A 16,413-nucleotide genomic window follows, 5' to 3' on the forward strand; every position below is an offset into this window, starting at 1 on the left:
GGAACTAGAAGGGACTCGGGAAGAGATACAGGGCCCGAGACCGGCAGATAAAAGCACCACTCAGTAGCGAGAGGGAGCAGCGAGAGTGAAGCGACCAGACACCATGTGGACAGGGGGGAGGAGAGAGAGCAGAGGGGATGGGAGGAGGCTTTAAGGACCAGGCAGTCAGACCCCAGATGCGAAGAGCCGAGCCCGGGCAGCGCAGGTCCGCGGGCGCAGGGGGCGCGGCACGCTGTGGTCCCAGGGCAGATCGGGGGCCTCGCCCTGCACGCAGCGGTCAAAATGAGCGAGGCCAGCCGGGTCTGCTCCGGCTACTACAGCCTCAACCGCAGCTTCGTGGAACCCTTCCAGTGCCCCCGGCGCGGCGACGGCGCCGCCCTGCTCTACTGCTGCGGCTTCGCCGACCTCAAGTACTGCTGCAGCGAGCCGGGCAGCTACTTCCCCTACACGCACAGCTACATGTGGAGCTTGAGGTGGGCAGGGCAGGGCGGGCAGCTGCGAGCCGGCGCGTGGGGCGGCAGACCCAGCCCCGGGTCTCGGGTGGCGACGAGCGGAGCCAAGCGCGGGGAGGTCTCCCGCGTCCCTGTGACCCGCTCTGGTCTGGTCTCACCGGAGGGACTCGGAGCCTGCGAGGGCGGACGGGGGCTCGGGAGAAAAACATCACCCCGAGCTTGGAGCCTCCCCAGGAGCCGCCCCTGCTGGGCGAACGCGGGCCGTGACCGCCGGAGATGACCCGGGGTGTGACTCTGCCCTGGGGACCCGAGGCAAGGCGAGCGCGGGGGGAGCCCAGGCCACGCGCCCGGGGCGCACCTGGGACCCGCCAGCCGACTGCTCTCGGCTCGCCCGGGACCCAGTCCCAGGCAGGCTGCTCTACTTACTCGCAGACGGAGAGGACGAGCAGATAACGTGAGAGGGAGGGCTGAGTTTTCTTTTGGGTTCGTTTGGGCTTTGGGTGCATTTGAATAGAAAGCGGCTCCTTAGGGACTGATTTTAAGGCCTTAACCAAGGAACAGAGGATGTCTCATGGGGTGTAGAAGGACTTAGCTGTTCTTTAAAATATTTGTGTTCTGTAAAGTATAAAAAAGATGCGTGTATTCGCGCGCGCGTGCCTACACACCCACCAGCCTGGGCTTTATAATTTGCCCTTTTCAAATGTTTTGACACTAATCCCGAACCTAACCGAAGAAAAGTTTCACTGAGCAGTTTTTTGCTAAGGTGATTACAAACTCTGTAGAATCATTCCAGGACACCCTCCCCCACCTTCAAAACGCCTGGTCAAACCGACCATTGCTGAAAAGTGAAGAGACTTTCTAAGATGAAGTCTTTCTTGTCTCTTTTTTCCTACGATGGGAATTTGACTTTCTCCAACTAGAATTTATGCAGACATTGTCACACGAAGTGTTTCTTTCCCTTCAACTCTAAAGGACTGCAAACTTTAAACTTGATGTTTTAATTTTGTTTGGAGAATGAATGGGATCCCAAGATTGTGGAAAAGAACCCCAACTCTGTTTCAAATAAATTCTTACAAAGAATTTTATAGTTTATATCAGAGAGAGAGAGAGAGAGAGAGAGAGAGAGAGAGAGACTCCTAGCTGGAGAAAAAAATTTAGCATCATGCCAAATCTACACCCCATGACTTTGAATAGTATTTCTTAAAGCAATAAAACATTTCCCCCTCTATTGCAAACTTCAGAAATCTCAAAAGGCATGCCCACCTACTAGTACATTCAGCTCATAAAGTTGTGTTGCTGGAGTGGGGCAAAATGTCAGAAATAATGACAGCTCATTCTCCATCATAGTGGATTATTTGGATTATATTATACTGCACTGGAGTATTATGTGGCCTTTGGGAAAATAATATAGTAATGTTGCTCTGAGTATGTGAAAGTGTTAATAAGGGTAACAGAACCTCCCACAGAGACTGGCAACCCGTAAGTCAAATCCAATTGGAAAATGTACCTGGGATTCTCAGATCTCTGAGTAGTTGCAAAAGTGACAATTTGCAGTTTTTATAACCTTCCTAAGATTTATAAAGGGACAAAAGAGTGAACAGCTTGCTGGGGTATTCATTCAGCACTGACAAAATAGCACAGTTCAACTACCACTTATTGTTCCTGGGAACTATAAAAATAATTTCAATGGAAGGTATCATTGAGCAGTATTAAATCTGGGGTTCTTGTGAGTTACTCGGCTATGAGAGCACAATGGGGAGTTAAATTTATTACCACTTCATTTCCCTCATATTATTTACTCTCCACCCCTAGTTTAAAATACTCTGACTCAGATAAAATATTCCAGGAGCACCTAGCATTTGTTCTGAGATTCTGCAGCTGCTGAGAAAAGGTGCAGCTGTGTCTACTACAAGGTAAGTGAAGTTGCTAAGAAGGAGAATTGCTGCAATTAATTAATGATGACAGCTCCAGGCCCTCTCTCAGGGCTTGAATAGCAACTGCCGTATGTTACTGGGAGGAAAGGATAATTCTCCCTTCTCCTGTGCTGGCCCACCCACATCATTTCTCTTCCTATAAATCTCTAACCTCTTAGGGTTTCCTTTGGTATCCTTCTCTAGGACCTGTGAAAATCATGTCTTTTGCATTGTGCCACCCATGAGTGGACATTTGATACACATTTGCTAAAATGAATATTTTTGGAGACTCATAGAGCTCAATCTGTACCCAGAATTTATACCTAGAATTCTGCATGCATGAAGGAAAGCTTCTATAAAGTGGAACTGTAATACCAAAACAGTTTGTCAAGGTTTTGAAGAATATCCTTTTATAACAGAGAGCAGAAATGGCAAGGAAGAGCATAGACTCACTCTGCTAAGTTTTTGTTTTCTTCAGATTGCCTGGTTGGCTTTTTAACTGTGTACATTAAAAGTCCACAAAGTATATGTTGAGGGAGTGGATGTGACTCAAGCAGTTTAGCACCTGCCTCCCACATGGAAGGTCCTGGGTTCTGTTCCTGGTGCCTCCTAAAGAAAACAAACAAACCATTAGCAAAAAGAAGAAAAGAAAAGAAATGAGCAAACAGACGAGGGTGCCAATGTGGCTCAGTGGTTGAGTGCCGGCCTCCCATATACAGGGTCCTGGTACCTTAAAAAAAACTATTGAATGTAATTAAATTGATGTTTTTTACTTTGACGCTTTTAAAATAATTAGGTTCTCATTTTCAGAAACCTTTCCAGATGTCTAGTCTCCTATCTGCCTTAAGCACCAGATAATATTAATTAAGTGGATTAACTTCCCATGTGTCTGTGTTTGTCCAGTGATCCTAACCCTCCCTGATATGTAGAATCTACAGAATTCAGATTTGGTACAAACAAGTACAAAAGAGAAAATGCCAGATACAGGGATTCTATCCCTTAGAAGATAGTGCACCAATTGAGGGTAAACTCCCAGTTCAAATATATAACTATGTATTAGTCAGCCAAAGGGGTGCTGATGCAAAGTACCAGAACTCTGTTGACTTTTATAAAGGGTATTTATTTGGAGTAGAAGCCTACAGTCACAAGGCCCTAAAGAGCCCATCTCAAGGTACCATAAGAGGTACTTTCTCATCAAAGTCATTGGCCATGTGTTGAAACAAGATGGTGGGCGATGTCTATAAGGGTTCAACCTTCCTCTTTCCTCTTAAGGCTCCATGGTCCCAGCTTCTTCCAGTCTCAGCTGTAGGCTGGCATAAGGCTCATCTCTCTCCCAAGGGCTCTTTTCTTTCTGAGTTCAGCTGTTGGCTGGTCTCTTTACAAGGTCAGCTCTAAACTATCAGGCTCATCTATCTTCCCAGGGCTGTAGGATCCTTCTGTGTATCTTCTCTGTGTATCGACTTCTGTGTTCTTGACTGAACATCCATTTATATAGCCCACAAAGTGGGGCAGGGACTCAACTCTGCAAGCCCTAATGATGTGACAGTATCAAAGTCTTAATCTTAACATAATTTAATCAAAGGCATTGCAACTGAATCGAATACAATCAAAGGATCTCATGCCCAGAGGAGCAGACAAGGTTACAAGTATAATCAAATATCTTTTTAGGAATTTGTAAGTAATATCAAACTGCTACACTCCACCCTCTGAATTCCAAAAGAAAAGACATTAAAATAGTCCAAAAAACTTTAAATCAGTAACAATGTTAATTGTAAAAGCATACCACAATCAATTTAAAGAAATGCAGTTGTCTTGGGGCAAAGTCCCATCTGACTGTAGACCTCTGAAACTTATAAAACAATTTATCTGTTTCCAATATACAAAGGGACAGACAAAGGATAAATATTTGCATTACTGTAAGGAGAAATTCTGAGGGAAACATGAGTCATGGGTCTGGAACAGTTCTGAATACCTGCAGGGTATACTTCATTAGATTTTAAAGTCTGAGAGTCATTCTCAAGATGATGTTTTCTTCTCATCCGTGGGGCTTCATGAGGGCCCACCCTTCCCTTTCCTCAGGCTTGCCCAATGGCCACTTTATTGGTTCCACCCTCATCAAGCATCTTAGTGGTGACTGAACTCCAGACCTCACCCTCCAAGAACATTGGGGTGATGGCCATACCTTCCCTGACCCTTGGGGAATGTGCTCCACCCTCTCTGTACTCTGGGGTGGCAAAATTCTCCCTGAACAATGGGCTGGAACAGCCACCCTCTTCAACTGCCAGGACAAACTCATCCTCTTTATACACCTGGGTGGTATTCCTCTTTTGGTCCAAGGAGATGTCTTAAGTCCAGACTTAGCTTCCATGGTTTTCCTCTTAAAGCCATTTTCTCTTCCATATCTTCCCTCCATGTCCCTTTTAGTCCAGGATGACAGCAGTTTTGTTCATACAGCTCTTGCAAAAAGCTTTTTAGTTTAGCATGCAGGAAGCAGGGTCCAAGCCATAAGACAGTAAGACTTTCCACAAGTCTTTCTGACATAACTGCATTTTCAATCCTGATTTACAAGTTCCATGGTTAGTTAATTCCACAAATGGGGCATTATCATCTGGGACTTGATTTCCATAGGCTTGGAATTTCCAGAATCAGTTTCTGTTTTCTTTGTTCCCAACAATTCAGTTCTCAGCTTATCTCTTTCATGTAGCATTTTACTCTAGGTTGCAACAAAAAGCCAAGCCACATTCTCCAAGTTTACTTTGGAAACCTTCTCAGCTAAATGTCCAGGTTCACCATTTTCAAATTCTTCCTTCCATAAAACATCGGGAGACAATCTTGCTAAGTTCTCTGAATCACCTTTCTTCCAATTTCCAATAATAGTTTCATCGTTTACTTCTGAGGCCTCATAAAAAAATCTCTTTAGCATCCATATTCCTACCAACAGTCTCTTCAAAGCAATCTAGGCCTTCTCTATCAAGCTTCTTACACTTACTTCAAAAAATACACCTTATCCATTTATAGAAACCATGCTAGCATTTTGGTAATTACAAAAGCTGTATCCCACTCTCCAATACCAAATTCTGTATTAGTCAGCTAAAGTGGTACTGATAAAAAGTATCAGAACATGGCTTTTTTAAAGGGTATTTATTTGGGATAGAAGCTTATAGTCACTAGGCCCTAAAGGGCCCAACTCAAGGTACCATAAGAGGTACTTTCTCAACCAAAGTTATTGGCCACATGTTGAAACAAGATGGCTGGCAGTGTCTGCAAAGGTTCAGCCTTCCTCTTTCCTCTTAAGGCTCCTTGGTCCCAGCTTCTTCCAATCTCAGCTGTTGGCTGGCATAAGGCTCATCTCTTTCCCCAGGGCTCATTTCTTTCTAAGTTCAGCTGTTCCGATCTCTTCACAAGGTCAGCTGTAAACTATCAGGTTCATCTTTCTTCCCAGGGCTGCAGGATCCTTCTATGTATCTTCCCTGTGTATCTACTTCTTTGTTCTTGATTGAGCACCTGTTTATATAGCCTACCACATGGGGAAGGGACTCAACCCTGCATGCCCTAATGATATGGTAGAATTAAAGCCCTGATCTTAACATAATTTAATCAAAGGCATCTCAGCTGAATATAATACAATCAAAGGGTATCACACCCAGAGAAACAGACTAGTTTACAAACATAATTAAATCTTTTAGGAATTCATAAATAATATCAAACTGCTATAAACTATATACTGAATCTTACCATAAAATTACCCAGTTTTCACTTGCATGCAGGTCTAATGGGCTAGTGAGTCACTAGAGGTCTGACTCTATGTAGTGACTCAGGGGGCAGTGTCTTTAATGCAGGGTGCTTTATCGCCTCAAATTAAGGATAACGGGCTGAGCTTAGCTCCTCCCTTTGAATTCTATTCTTTTCCCTCCCAAAGCAGCAAGGCCCTTAGTGCCCCTGGCCAAATTCTTTCCTCCTTCTGGTACAGGCCACACTTGTCAGGACTATGATCCCTGGGAATTAGCAGGAAACCATACTCAAACCAGGAAGATGATGAAGAACAGAATAATTCTTTTTCAATGATATATGTGCCAAGTTACTACAGGTAGATCAGTCAGCAGTCAGTTATGATTTACTTCCACTTATTGAATATTTATTACAAGTAAAACATTCTATTGAATATTTTTAGTAAGTGTGCAGAACCCTATGGGAATGTTACCAGAGTATCTGCTCAAGGAGCTTAAAGTCCAATTTTATCTGTATTCACATACACACACACATACATATGGTAAATGAAAGTAAAATGCACATATTTGCATATTGGTCTTTCAAGATAATTCTCTTGTTTCAAGTACCTTTTCCCATTTAAAAATATTAAGTTAATAATTTTATGAAAACTATTATTTCTCAAATGATTAGCCTTCTAAGTGATTGTATCAGAAAGAATTATTATAAATTTAGTGCACAGAAAATTCAATCAGATATACATTTTATTTTCAGAGTAAAATGCTTAATGCTTTATGCCATTGGAGTTATGTTCTTTTAGAAACAAAAACCTTAGACTGAACATGAGTTTTGTATAAATATCATAAATACTGTTTTCCTTTCATTCAAGTCTCTCCTATTAGTAAATAGCTTCTCACATGTTTATCTCCAAAGGAAAATTTCTACATTTCTAATAAACATTTGCTTTACTACTCTTTCAGAGGCTAATATTTTCTCTTGGTCTTTTATTGATTAGTCATTTAAAATATATTAAGAACAGAAGTTTATTTGATTGAGATGTTCTTGGCATATCTCTAGAGAGTTGTGTGACATGAATTCACGTGATCTTCCCTACTCATATTAACAAATAAATTTAAAAGGGCCTGAAAACCTATATAGAAAATATAATAAGCATTAAGTGGTAAGCTATAGATTTCAATCATACGTTCCTTCTACTAAAATATAATCTAGTTATGAGTGAGAACAAGAATTAACAATATTTAAACCTTTCGAGTTGATGTGAAAGTAGTTTGTGTGACAGTCATATTCAATGTTTTGTCTTTTTTTCCTCAGCATTGGTGCCCTGATTGGACTGGGAATTGCTGCGCTTGTTTTACTTGCTTTTGTCATCAGCATCTGTGTCCTCTGCTATTTATTTCTATATACAAAACCTCAAAGATTAGACACTGGCCTTAAACTTCAACACCTAGAGGCTTCTTCCACTCGAGAAGGTAATCAGTATCCATTATTCGTTACCAATTATGTATACTCTATCCAAAAGAATAATCTGTACCTGGGTAACAAAACAGATCATATGTAACAATGGATGTTTTTTAAAATTCAATTTTATTGTATCTTTGTAAAAATTCACACTGAATCAGACCTTAATTATGAAACACCTTTAAAAAAATTGAGCCCAAAGAACAATAGCAGCATGATGTAAATGTACTCTTAAACAATAAAACATTGGTCCAATAAATCTACTGTGATATATTTATGTCCCTTTCAGCTACAAAGGGACTATCCTCTTGGAATTAAAAGTTTTTTGTATGGAGTCAAGTCAAATAAGTAGAGGAATAAAATAATTCTCAGTTTTGCCATTCTCTAGATTGGTTAGTCAGTGGTCAATGGCACATTCACCTGCGTACCCATTGCATGCAGAATTCTGTAGAGGCATATAAAATAAGAGGCAATTGAAGGAAATAGAAAATAAATGGAGTGCCTTTGTTCTGGAACAGATTACAAACTGGTTAAATTGTAGGGGTGTACTGTGTATACTGTGACGAAAAGTAGAAAGAAATGGTTATATACGGTTTATAAAACTGGGTCTTATTATCTCAGTTATAAAGTGCTATACAGATGATAGTTGTTATCATTATGGAACTTAACCAGAATTGTTAACATTTTTGTGAACATACATTTCTATTGGTGTATTAAAAAAGCCGTAGTCATGACTTTTGAGCGACTTATATAATTAGAATAATACACAAGTGCCCACTTCCCATTGTAAAAGAAAAGTAAAACCTTTTTTAAAATTTTAAGCTAATGTTTTTTTTACATTAATTTTTATTTTTAAAGAAGCTTTAGATTACATAAATGTTACATAAAAAATATAAGCACTTCCCATATGCACCCCTCCCTCCACCTCCCACACTTTCTCACATTAACAGCATCTTTCATTAGTGTGGTATATCTGTTACAATTGATGAACACATATTGAAGCATTGCCACTAACCATGGAATACAGTTTACATTATAGTTTATACTCTGTCCTGCACAATTTTGTAGGCTATGAAAAAATAAACAATGACCTGTATCCATCACTGCAATGTCATGCAGGACATTCCAATGTCCCGAAAATGTCCCATATTATACCTATTCTTCCCTCTCCTACCCCTCAGAACCTCTGCTTTTATATCAATGACAAGGGTTCTTCCATTGCTAGAATGATAATAAGTCTACAGTAGAATAATAATAAGTCTACTTTATTCCATTGTTCATTCCCCAATCTTGAGGATTTGGGGATAGTGATGCCTACTCCACTTCCAGTTGAGAGAGAGCTTAGCTCCCATGGGGCAGATGGATGGAATTATCCTGCTTACAGTTGCAGGCATATTCTGTTCTTGGAATGGGCATTGTCCATCATCATCTCCTTGCTAGTTGTCCTGGGTGAGTCCAATGAACTGGAGAGTAGGTGTCGCAACTCCGCTGAAATTCAGGGCTCAACTGGCATATGGACAGACCAAAGATTCAAGTCTCTGAGACAATATATTTAACAAGCATAGTGCTAATTATAGGTTCAAATAAAAGGGGCAGAAGAGTCATGTGTAGGGAAGCTATAAATGAGTCCAACTGTATTATACTGGGAGCATAAACTCCAAAGTAAGGCCCACTGACAGGGTGCCAAATTCCTGAGCTATCGTCCCTGCTTATAATTTCTGGATGTCTCTAGAGCACTCAGGAGCCCTGCTATTTGAAGCAATATTTACTGTGACAGCCAATGAGATCCTGCTGAGACCTGCATACAGGTAATCTCTGCAATGACCTTCCGACTCCCTTTGAAAACCTTTATATTTGAACATTGAGATAAGTCCCTTCCCATGTGCTCTAATTTTAGCTGAATCCTGAAACTTGTCATGTTCATGGATGGATTAGTCAGCCAAAAGAAGTACTGATGCAAAGTACCAGAAATCTGCTGATTTTTATAAAGGGTATTTATTTGGGGTAAAAGCATACACTTACAAGGCCCTAAAAAGTAAAACTCAAAGTTACTTCTTCACCCAAAGTCAGTTGCCACGTGTTGAAGCAAGATGGTGGGTAATGTCTGTGAGGGTTCAGCCTTCCTTTTTCTTCTTAAGGCTGCATGGTCGCAGCTTCTTCCCATCTCAGCAGTAGGCTAGATGGCTCATCTCTTTTCCTGGGGCTTTTTCAGCATGCAAACTATCAGGTGAATGGCTCATCTCTCTGCCTGTTGATGAAGCTGTCTCCCATTCTCTGTTTATCTTCTCCTATCTTCTTCTTTTTTTTTTTTTTTTATTTCTCTCCCTTTCCCCCACCCCCACCCCAGTTGTCTGTTCTCTGTGTCCATTTGCTGCATGTTCTTCTTTTGTCCGTTTCTGTTGTCAGCGGCACAGGAATCTGTGTCTTTTTTTGTTGCATCATCTTGCTGTGTCAGCTCTCCGTGTGTGCGGTGCCATTCCTGGGCAGGTTGAACTTTCTTTCGTGCTGGGCGGCTCTCCTTATGGGGTGCACTCTTTGCACATGGGGCTCCCCTATGCAGGGGACACCCCTGCGTGGCACGGCACTCCTTGCGCGCATCAGCACTGCGCATGGGCCAGCTCCACACGGGTCAAGGAGGCCCAGGATTTGAACCACAGACCTCCCATGTGGTAGGTGGACGCCCTATCTATTGGGCCAAGTCCACTTCCCTTCTCCTATCTTCTTGATTGAGTATACGTTTATATAGCCCACAAAGGTGGCAGCAACTCAAACTGAGTCGCCCTAATGATGTGGTTGAATCAAAGCCCCAATCTTGATTTAATCAAGAAAATGTAAAGCCTTTGAATTTAAATCGATCAAAGGGTATCATGCCCAGAGGAACAGACTTGTTTCAGACATAATCAATATCTTTTTTTGGAACTCATAGTATCAAACTGCCACAATGGAGTACATGCTCTGAGAACAAATATGCTGCCCTTGCATGATTGCGTTAGTTCCAGGATTTTCTCTGTAGAAGAAACTTCTTTCACAGGGTGTCTGTCCTGTGTCATAGAGCAAGAGGCCAAGATCCCTTTGGAGTTCTCTTCTAAGGCAGTGCTTAGAAATTGCATGGCCAAATTAACAGATTGTTAACTGAATTTAGTCTTAATGGCTTAGACCCAGTTTCTACCCTTATTTCTCTCCTCATCTTCTCATGCCTTAGCCACACTTGCCTTTTTAAAGTTCCTGGAGACTTCTGCCTCCGGGCCTTTGCATATGTGCTTCCCTCAGATATCTTGCATGACTTGAGTCCTCATTTCTTATCAATCTTTACTAAAGAGCCACCTTCCCAAAAAGTCCTTCCCTGATCATCTTATCTGCATTTTTAATTCCCCATTCAACATTTCAAATGCCCTTCCTGCTTTATTTTTTTTTTTATTTTTAAAGATTTATTTATTTATTTAAATTCCCCCCCTCCCGCGGTTGTCTGTTCTCTGTGTATTTGTTGCGTCTTGTTTCTTTGTCCGCTTCTGTTGTCGTCAGTGGCAGGGGAAGTGTGGGCGGCGCCATTCCTGGGCAGGCTGTACTTTTCTTTCGCGCTGGGCGGCTCTCCTTATGGGGCGCACTCCTTGCGCGTGGGGCTTCCCTATGCGGGGGACACCCCTGAGTGGGGGGGCACTCCTTGCACGTAGGCCAGGTCCACACGGGTCAAGGAGGCCTGGGGTTTGAACCTCGGACCTCCTATGTGGTAGACAGACGCCCTAACCACTGGGCCAAGTCCGTTTCCCCCGCCCTTCCTGCTTTAATATTCTCCTAAGCATCTACCACTAATTTACTATATATTTTATTTAACATCTAACTTTCCTCCAGCCAAAATAGAAAATAAATTTCAAGAAAGTATGAGTTTTTATCTGGTTTGTTCACTATTGTTTTCCCAGTGCCAAGAACACATTAAAAATATTTTTTACATGGTTTGATTGGAACAGTATGGTATCTGTACTGTAGGTGATCAAAAGGCATACTTTGAGAAAAAATGACTTCAAGTATTGTCACCATTGCAAGATCAAACATTCATTAAATGCCTCCTTTATAGAATGTACTGTGCTGAATAAAAATTATTTTTCATGATTTATCTCAGGGACTGCTCCAAAATTTTATTTCCTGTTGGCTCTGAGAACCTAGTTACAGAATAAGTTTGCTTGTTACTCAAATTCTTGAGTCTTAATACTATTTAGCTAAGGAGACTCCCTAAAGCATTTCCTTTATAGTGAGATGACACTGCTTTCTTGCAACAAAATTTTCCTACTCTCACCCTCTCAAAAACAGTATATTTATCAAATAAGTAGATTACTTTACTCCTTAATTTCCTGAGTGCTTGTTAGTGATAAGGCAGGATTTTATATGATCACTGCCTTTCTTACTTTCAACTGAGGTGACTTTGATTCCTTGGGGTTGATTTTAACTAATTAGAACACAGTGGTGAGACTAAAACAGAATAACTCAAATGTCACTGAAATAGGAAAAGGAAATGACTTATATATGAGAGTGACATTTGAAGTGATAATTAAACATTGCTGTATCCATTGTTAAATATGTTCCATTCCAATGATTTTCCCACTCAGCAATAGATGTCAATGTTGTATCTATTGAGAAAACAAGTCTGGCACCTTCTTCTATTTGAGGAATGTTTTAGAGATGAGCAACAGAAAATATTTGCAATAATATGTCAAGCAAGCAACATTACAACAGAGGAAAATTAGTTTCACCCAGTTACAGGCCTTTTCTTTCAAAACTATTTGTACTTAAGAATCAACTTCCCCTTATTTTAGAATAATTTTTTATAATCAAAACTGTCTTCATTATAGGCAATTTAAATGGCCTGAAGGGAAATGTGTTTTTGTACACATATTAAAACTGATTTAGAATACTGGCATTTGAAAAAGAATTCTATAAATGACAGACTGAGTAAAAATAGTCTGGGTTTAATTACACTATTTTGCCAATGGTTTTTCTTCAGTGTGCCTTTATTGGGTTTCATTCTTTTTAATGTATACAGTTTAAGGCTTTAGACATGTTTGAATTGATCGTGCAAAAAAGCAGTGACTGTACAATTTAATTGGGCTGCCTCCAGGGCTCACTTTGTACAGAGACCTATTGTTAAGCAATTGATTAGCCTTAAATTGCGTCCCTAACCATTTTCTTTCTTTTGAATTTTTGTGTTTTGGATTATACATGTTTCAAATGCCAGTGTCTAAAAGGATACCATGGTTTGTTAACTGTACTGAATAGGACACACAGTTCCCTAGAGGCTGACACCTGAGTACAAGATGACTGTGCGAGAGACATCTTTCTGAGTAGATATTCCTGAGGGCGAGGGCACATGTCAAAGGATGTAGAAGAACTCATGGCCAATAGAGGAGCTGTTAAAAGGAGGAATGTCTTAGATTCCTGCTTCTCAAACTTTTCCATCAGAGAATTCGTGAAGGTAGATAAGAAAGGAACTTGTACCCCCTGAGTGCTGAGGGCTGGAGTGCAGACATCTCTGCCTTAAGCCTTATGGGCTTGAAATTATTTGACATTTTCTATTTGGTTTGAAAATGGATGGGAATTTTCAATTTGACTTCATAATATAATGTCTTACTTTACTCTAATAAAATAATCTCTTCTCCCTCCCATATCTGAGTAAATTTGATGCTCCAGGAAGATAAGTCATGTCCATTCCATGACTTTGAATATTCGCTGGGCTTGTGTGTGTCTTTGATGAAAAGTAGAAGGGCTGATATGAGAAGAGCTTCTTGGTGCAAATATAACAGTACAGCTGTATAGGAATAGTAGATAACTACAAGCCCATATTTGGCAATTTATTTTGTAAAGGCAGATGATATAAAAGAAAAAGGGTAAGGAAATTAACAGTAAGGCCCTGTAGTGTAGGAGAAAAACATAAACTATATATGGAATCTGAGAAAGAAAGCAAATTTGAAGATCATGCAATCATTTATTCTGTCTGTGAGCTAAAGAGGACTTGGACCAGCTCTGCTTTATTTCTTCTTAAAAAACACCTCCTTTCCCCTACAGAGAAAACTTTTCTTTCAATTCATGCTCATTGTAGGAAAATTACAAAATAAAGAAAAATAAAGTCACTCATGATCTCCCCACACAGGGATAATAACTATCAACACTGAGATAAAAATACTACATGGATTTTTTTTCTGTGCATCTATAGATATGAATATATAACAAAATGGAAAAAATGGGTTTATGCTTTTTTTTTTTCACGTAACAGTATTGACTTTTTTCTTTGCCAATAAATAAATATCTTTGTCAACTTTTTTAATGGTTTCATTGTTTTACCTTGATGGAGTACCATGATTTTTCATTCTTCTATTTTGATATAATTTCACACTTCCAAAGAAGTTGAAAGTATAGCGAACTTTTGTACATCTTTTTTCCATATTTGCTAATCTCATTTGTTATATCATTGGCTCTCTTTATATTTATATACTTTCTAAACCATTTCAGAATGATTTGCAGATATCTTGCCCCTTTATCCATAAATAATTCAGCATGTGTTTCCTAAGAACAAGGATTTTTCCTTACATAATAAAAACAACAAAAACAGGAACTATAACATCAACACAGTAGTATTTATCTAATTTGCAGTCCTTATTCAAATTTTCCTTAATAGCTTTTTATTTTTCTTATCTAGGATCTAATCCAAGTCACACTTTGTAATTAGCCATCATATTTCTTTAGTTTCCTTTAATCTCAGCTTTACTTTGTCTGTCATGATCTTAAAAGTTTAGAAAAGTACAGTGTTTTATACAATGTCTCTCAATTTAGGTCGTTCTGATATTTTCTCATAATTGGAGATAGATTATACATTTTTGACTGGACTTTCACAGAAGTTATTTTTCCAGGACATTACATGAGGAAGCACATAATATTGGCTTGGCCTATATTGGTGATGTTTACTTGGATTCCTTGGTTAAGGTAATAGTTGCTAGATTAATCCATTGCAAAGCCACTCTTCTTGCCTTTGATTACTAAGTAATTTGTAGGAGGTATTTTGAAATATGCAAATATCTGGTTCCTTCTCAAACTTTCTTCTGCCCATTGATGATTTTTGACTCAATTATTATGATAGTTGCAAACCTCAGTGACTTTTAAACCTCATCATTCCTTCTATGTTTATTAGTTGCTATTGTACTACATAGAAGAGATTTTCATTCTCCTCTGTTTATCTTTTCATTTATTTTATTAATATCAATACTGACTCATGGATTCTTTATTCCAAAGTATTCTATTACAATCATTATTTATTTTTTTAAGAATTCTTTTGTTTTAATTAATTCATTTTTTCTCCCCATCCCCTCTCCCCTGCTGTTTTTGCTGTGTCCATTCGCTGTGTGATCTTCTGTATCTATTTCTCTAGTTCTCTTCTTGTCTTTCTCCTCTAGGATTCACTGGGATTTGATCCTAAGAACCTCTGATGTGAGGAGAGGTTTCCTGTCAATTGTGCCACCTGAATTTCTGGTCTCTGCTGGGCTTCACCTTGACTCTCCCCTTCGTTTCTCTTTTGTTGCGTCATCATCTTGCTGTGTGACTCACTTGAGCAGGCACTGGCTCACAATGCAGGCATTCGGCTTGCTGCGCAGGCTCTTTGCTTGCCACACGGCACTGGTTTACCACGCGGGCACTCACAAGGGCACTTGGCTCGCCACGTGGGCATGAGGCACTCAGCTCATCATGTGGGCACTCGTATCAGCACATGGCTCACCATGTGGGCACTCAGCTCACTGCATGGGCAACCACATGGGGCCTTGGCTCGCCATGCCAGCACTTGGCTCACTACATGGACACTGGGCTCACCGAACAGTACTCGGCTTGCCACATAGGCACTGGCTTATCTGCAGGCATGCTTTCTCTTCTTCTTTTTCACCAGGAGGCCCCAGGGATCAAACCTGGGTCCTCCCATATGGTAGGCCTTATCACTTGAGCCACATCTGCTTCACTATATCATTATTTATTTTGATGCTTAAATTGTTCCAGATTTGGCCAGTGGGAGCTCCTTTAAATTAGATCCCATGTCCTTTTGACATGTGCCTATCATTTTTTGAGCGTTTTTGTTTGTTGTTTTCCCTCGTAAGATATTCCAGGCTATCTTGTATTTTCCTTTTAACAGTCCTGGAAACTGCCATCTCTTCCTGGTTCATTTCAGTCGGGAATTGTATGTAAAAACCAAAGTCTGGGTATACCATATTTTATTAAGCTATTGCTTTGAAATAGTTTCCATTTTTTCTATCATACATGCATTGAACACCTAAGTGTTTTCTCAGAATAAGTCCCTAAGAGTGGAATTTCTGTTCAAAAGGTGGGCACATGCTAAAGGTATTGAATACAGGTTGCCACGTGTCCTCCAGAGCAGTACCAATTCATATCCTCTGTAATACTGGGTATTTATTATTTAAAAAGGTATATTGTGCCAATTTCACTGAGGAAGATAGTATCATGTTTTATTTTAAACTTATCCGATTAATAATGAAAATAGACTTTCCTATGTTTACTTGTCACGTCATCCATCTTTTCTTTACCAATTTAAAATGTTTTCTTTGTCAGAAGTCACTCATATATACTGGGAACTGTTATTAGATTTTCTTTACTGTTTCATTGATCAGTTTGTTTATTCTTAAACTAGTAACATCCTTAAAAATCATTGTAGCTTTATAGTTTAATATCTGATTAGGCAAGACTCTCCTCTCTCCCCCTCATTATACATCTTTTCCAAACTGTTCTTGTCTACTCTTGCATATTCAGGTTTCCAAAAAAACTTTTGAATATATTGTCAAATTTTTAAAAATCAGGTGGATGGATGGTAGTGATGG

At 40.0% G+C, this 16,413-nt stretch overlaps 1 protein-coding gene across 1 annotated transcript in view; it reads left to right on the top strand.

The window, feature by feature from the left end:
• SHISAL2B (shisa like 2B) overlaps positions 1 to 16,413 on the top strand; it is a 27,301-nt gene continuing 10,888 nt past the window's right edge. Inside the window, exons 1-2 of the mRNA XM_004465581.5 lie at positions 1 to 473; positions 7,406 to 7,563. Coding sequence (XP_004465638.1) covers positions 283 to 473; positions 7,406 to 7,563 — 349 coding nt within the window. The 5' untranslated portion in view covers positions 1 to 282. The remainder of the gene's footprint in view (positions 474 to 7,405; positions 7,564 to 16,413) is intronic.

The sequence above is a fragment of the Dasypus novemcinctus genome, chromosome 2 (assembly GCF_030445035.2).
Source record: "Dasypus novemcinctus isolate mDasNov1 chromosome 2, mDasNov1.1.hap2, whole genome shotgun sequence".
NCBI lineage: Eukaryota > Metazoa > Chordata > Mammalia > Cingulata > Dasypodidae > Dasypus > Dasypus novemcinctus.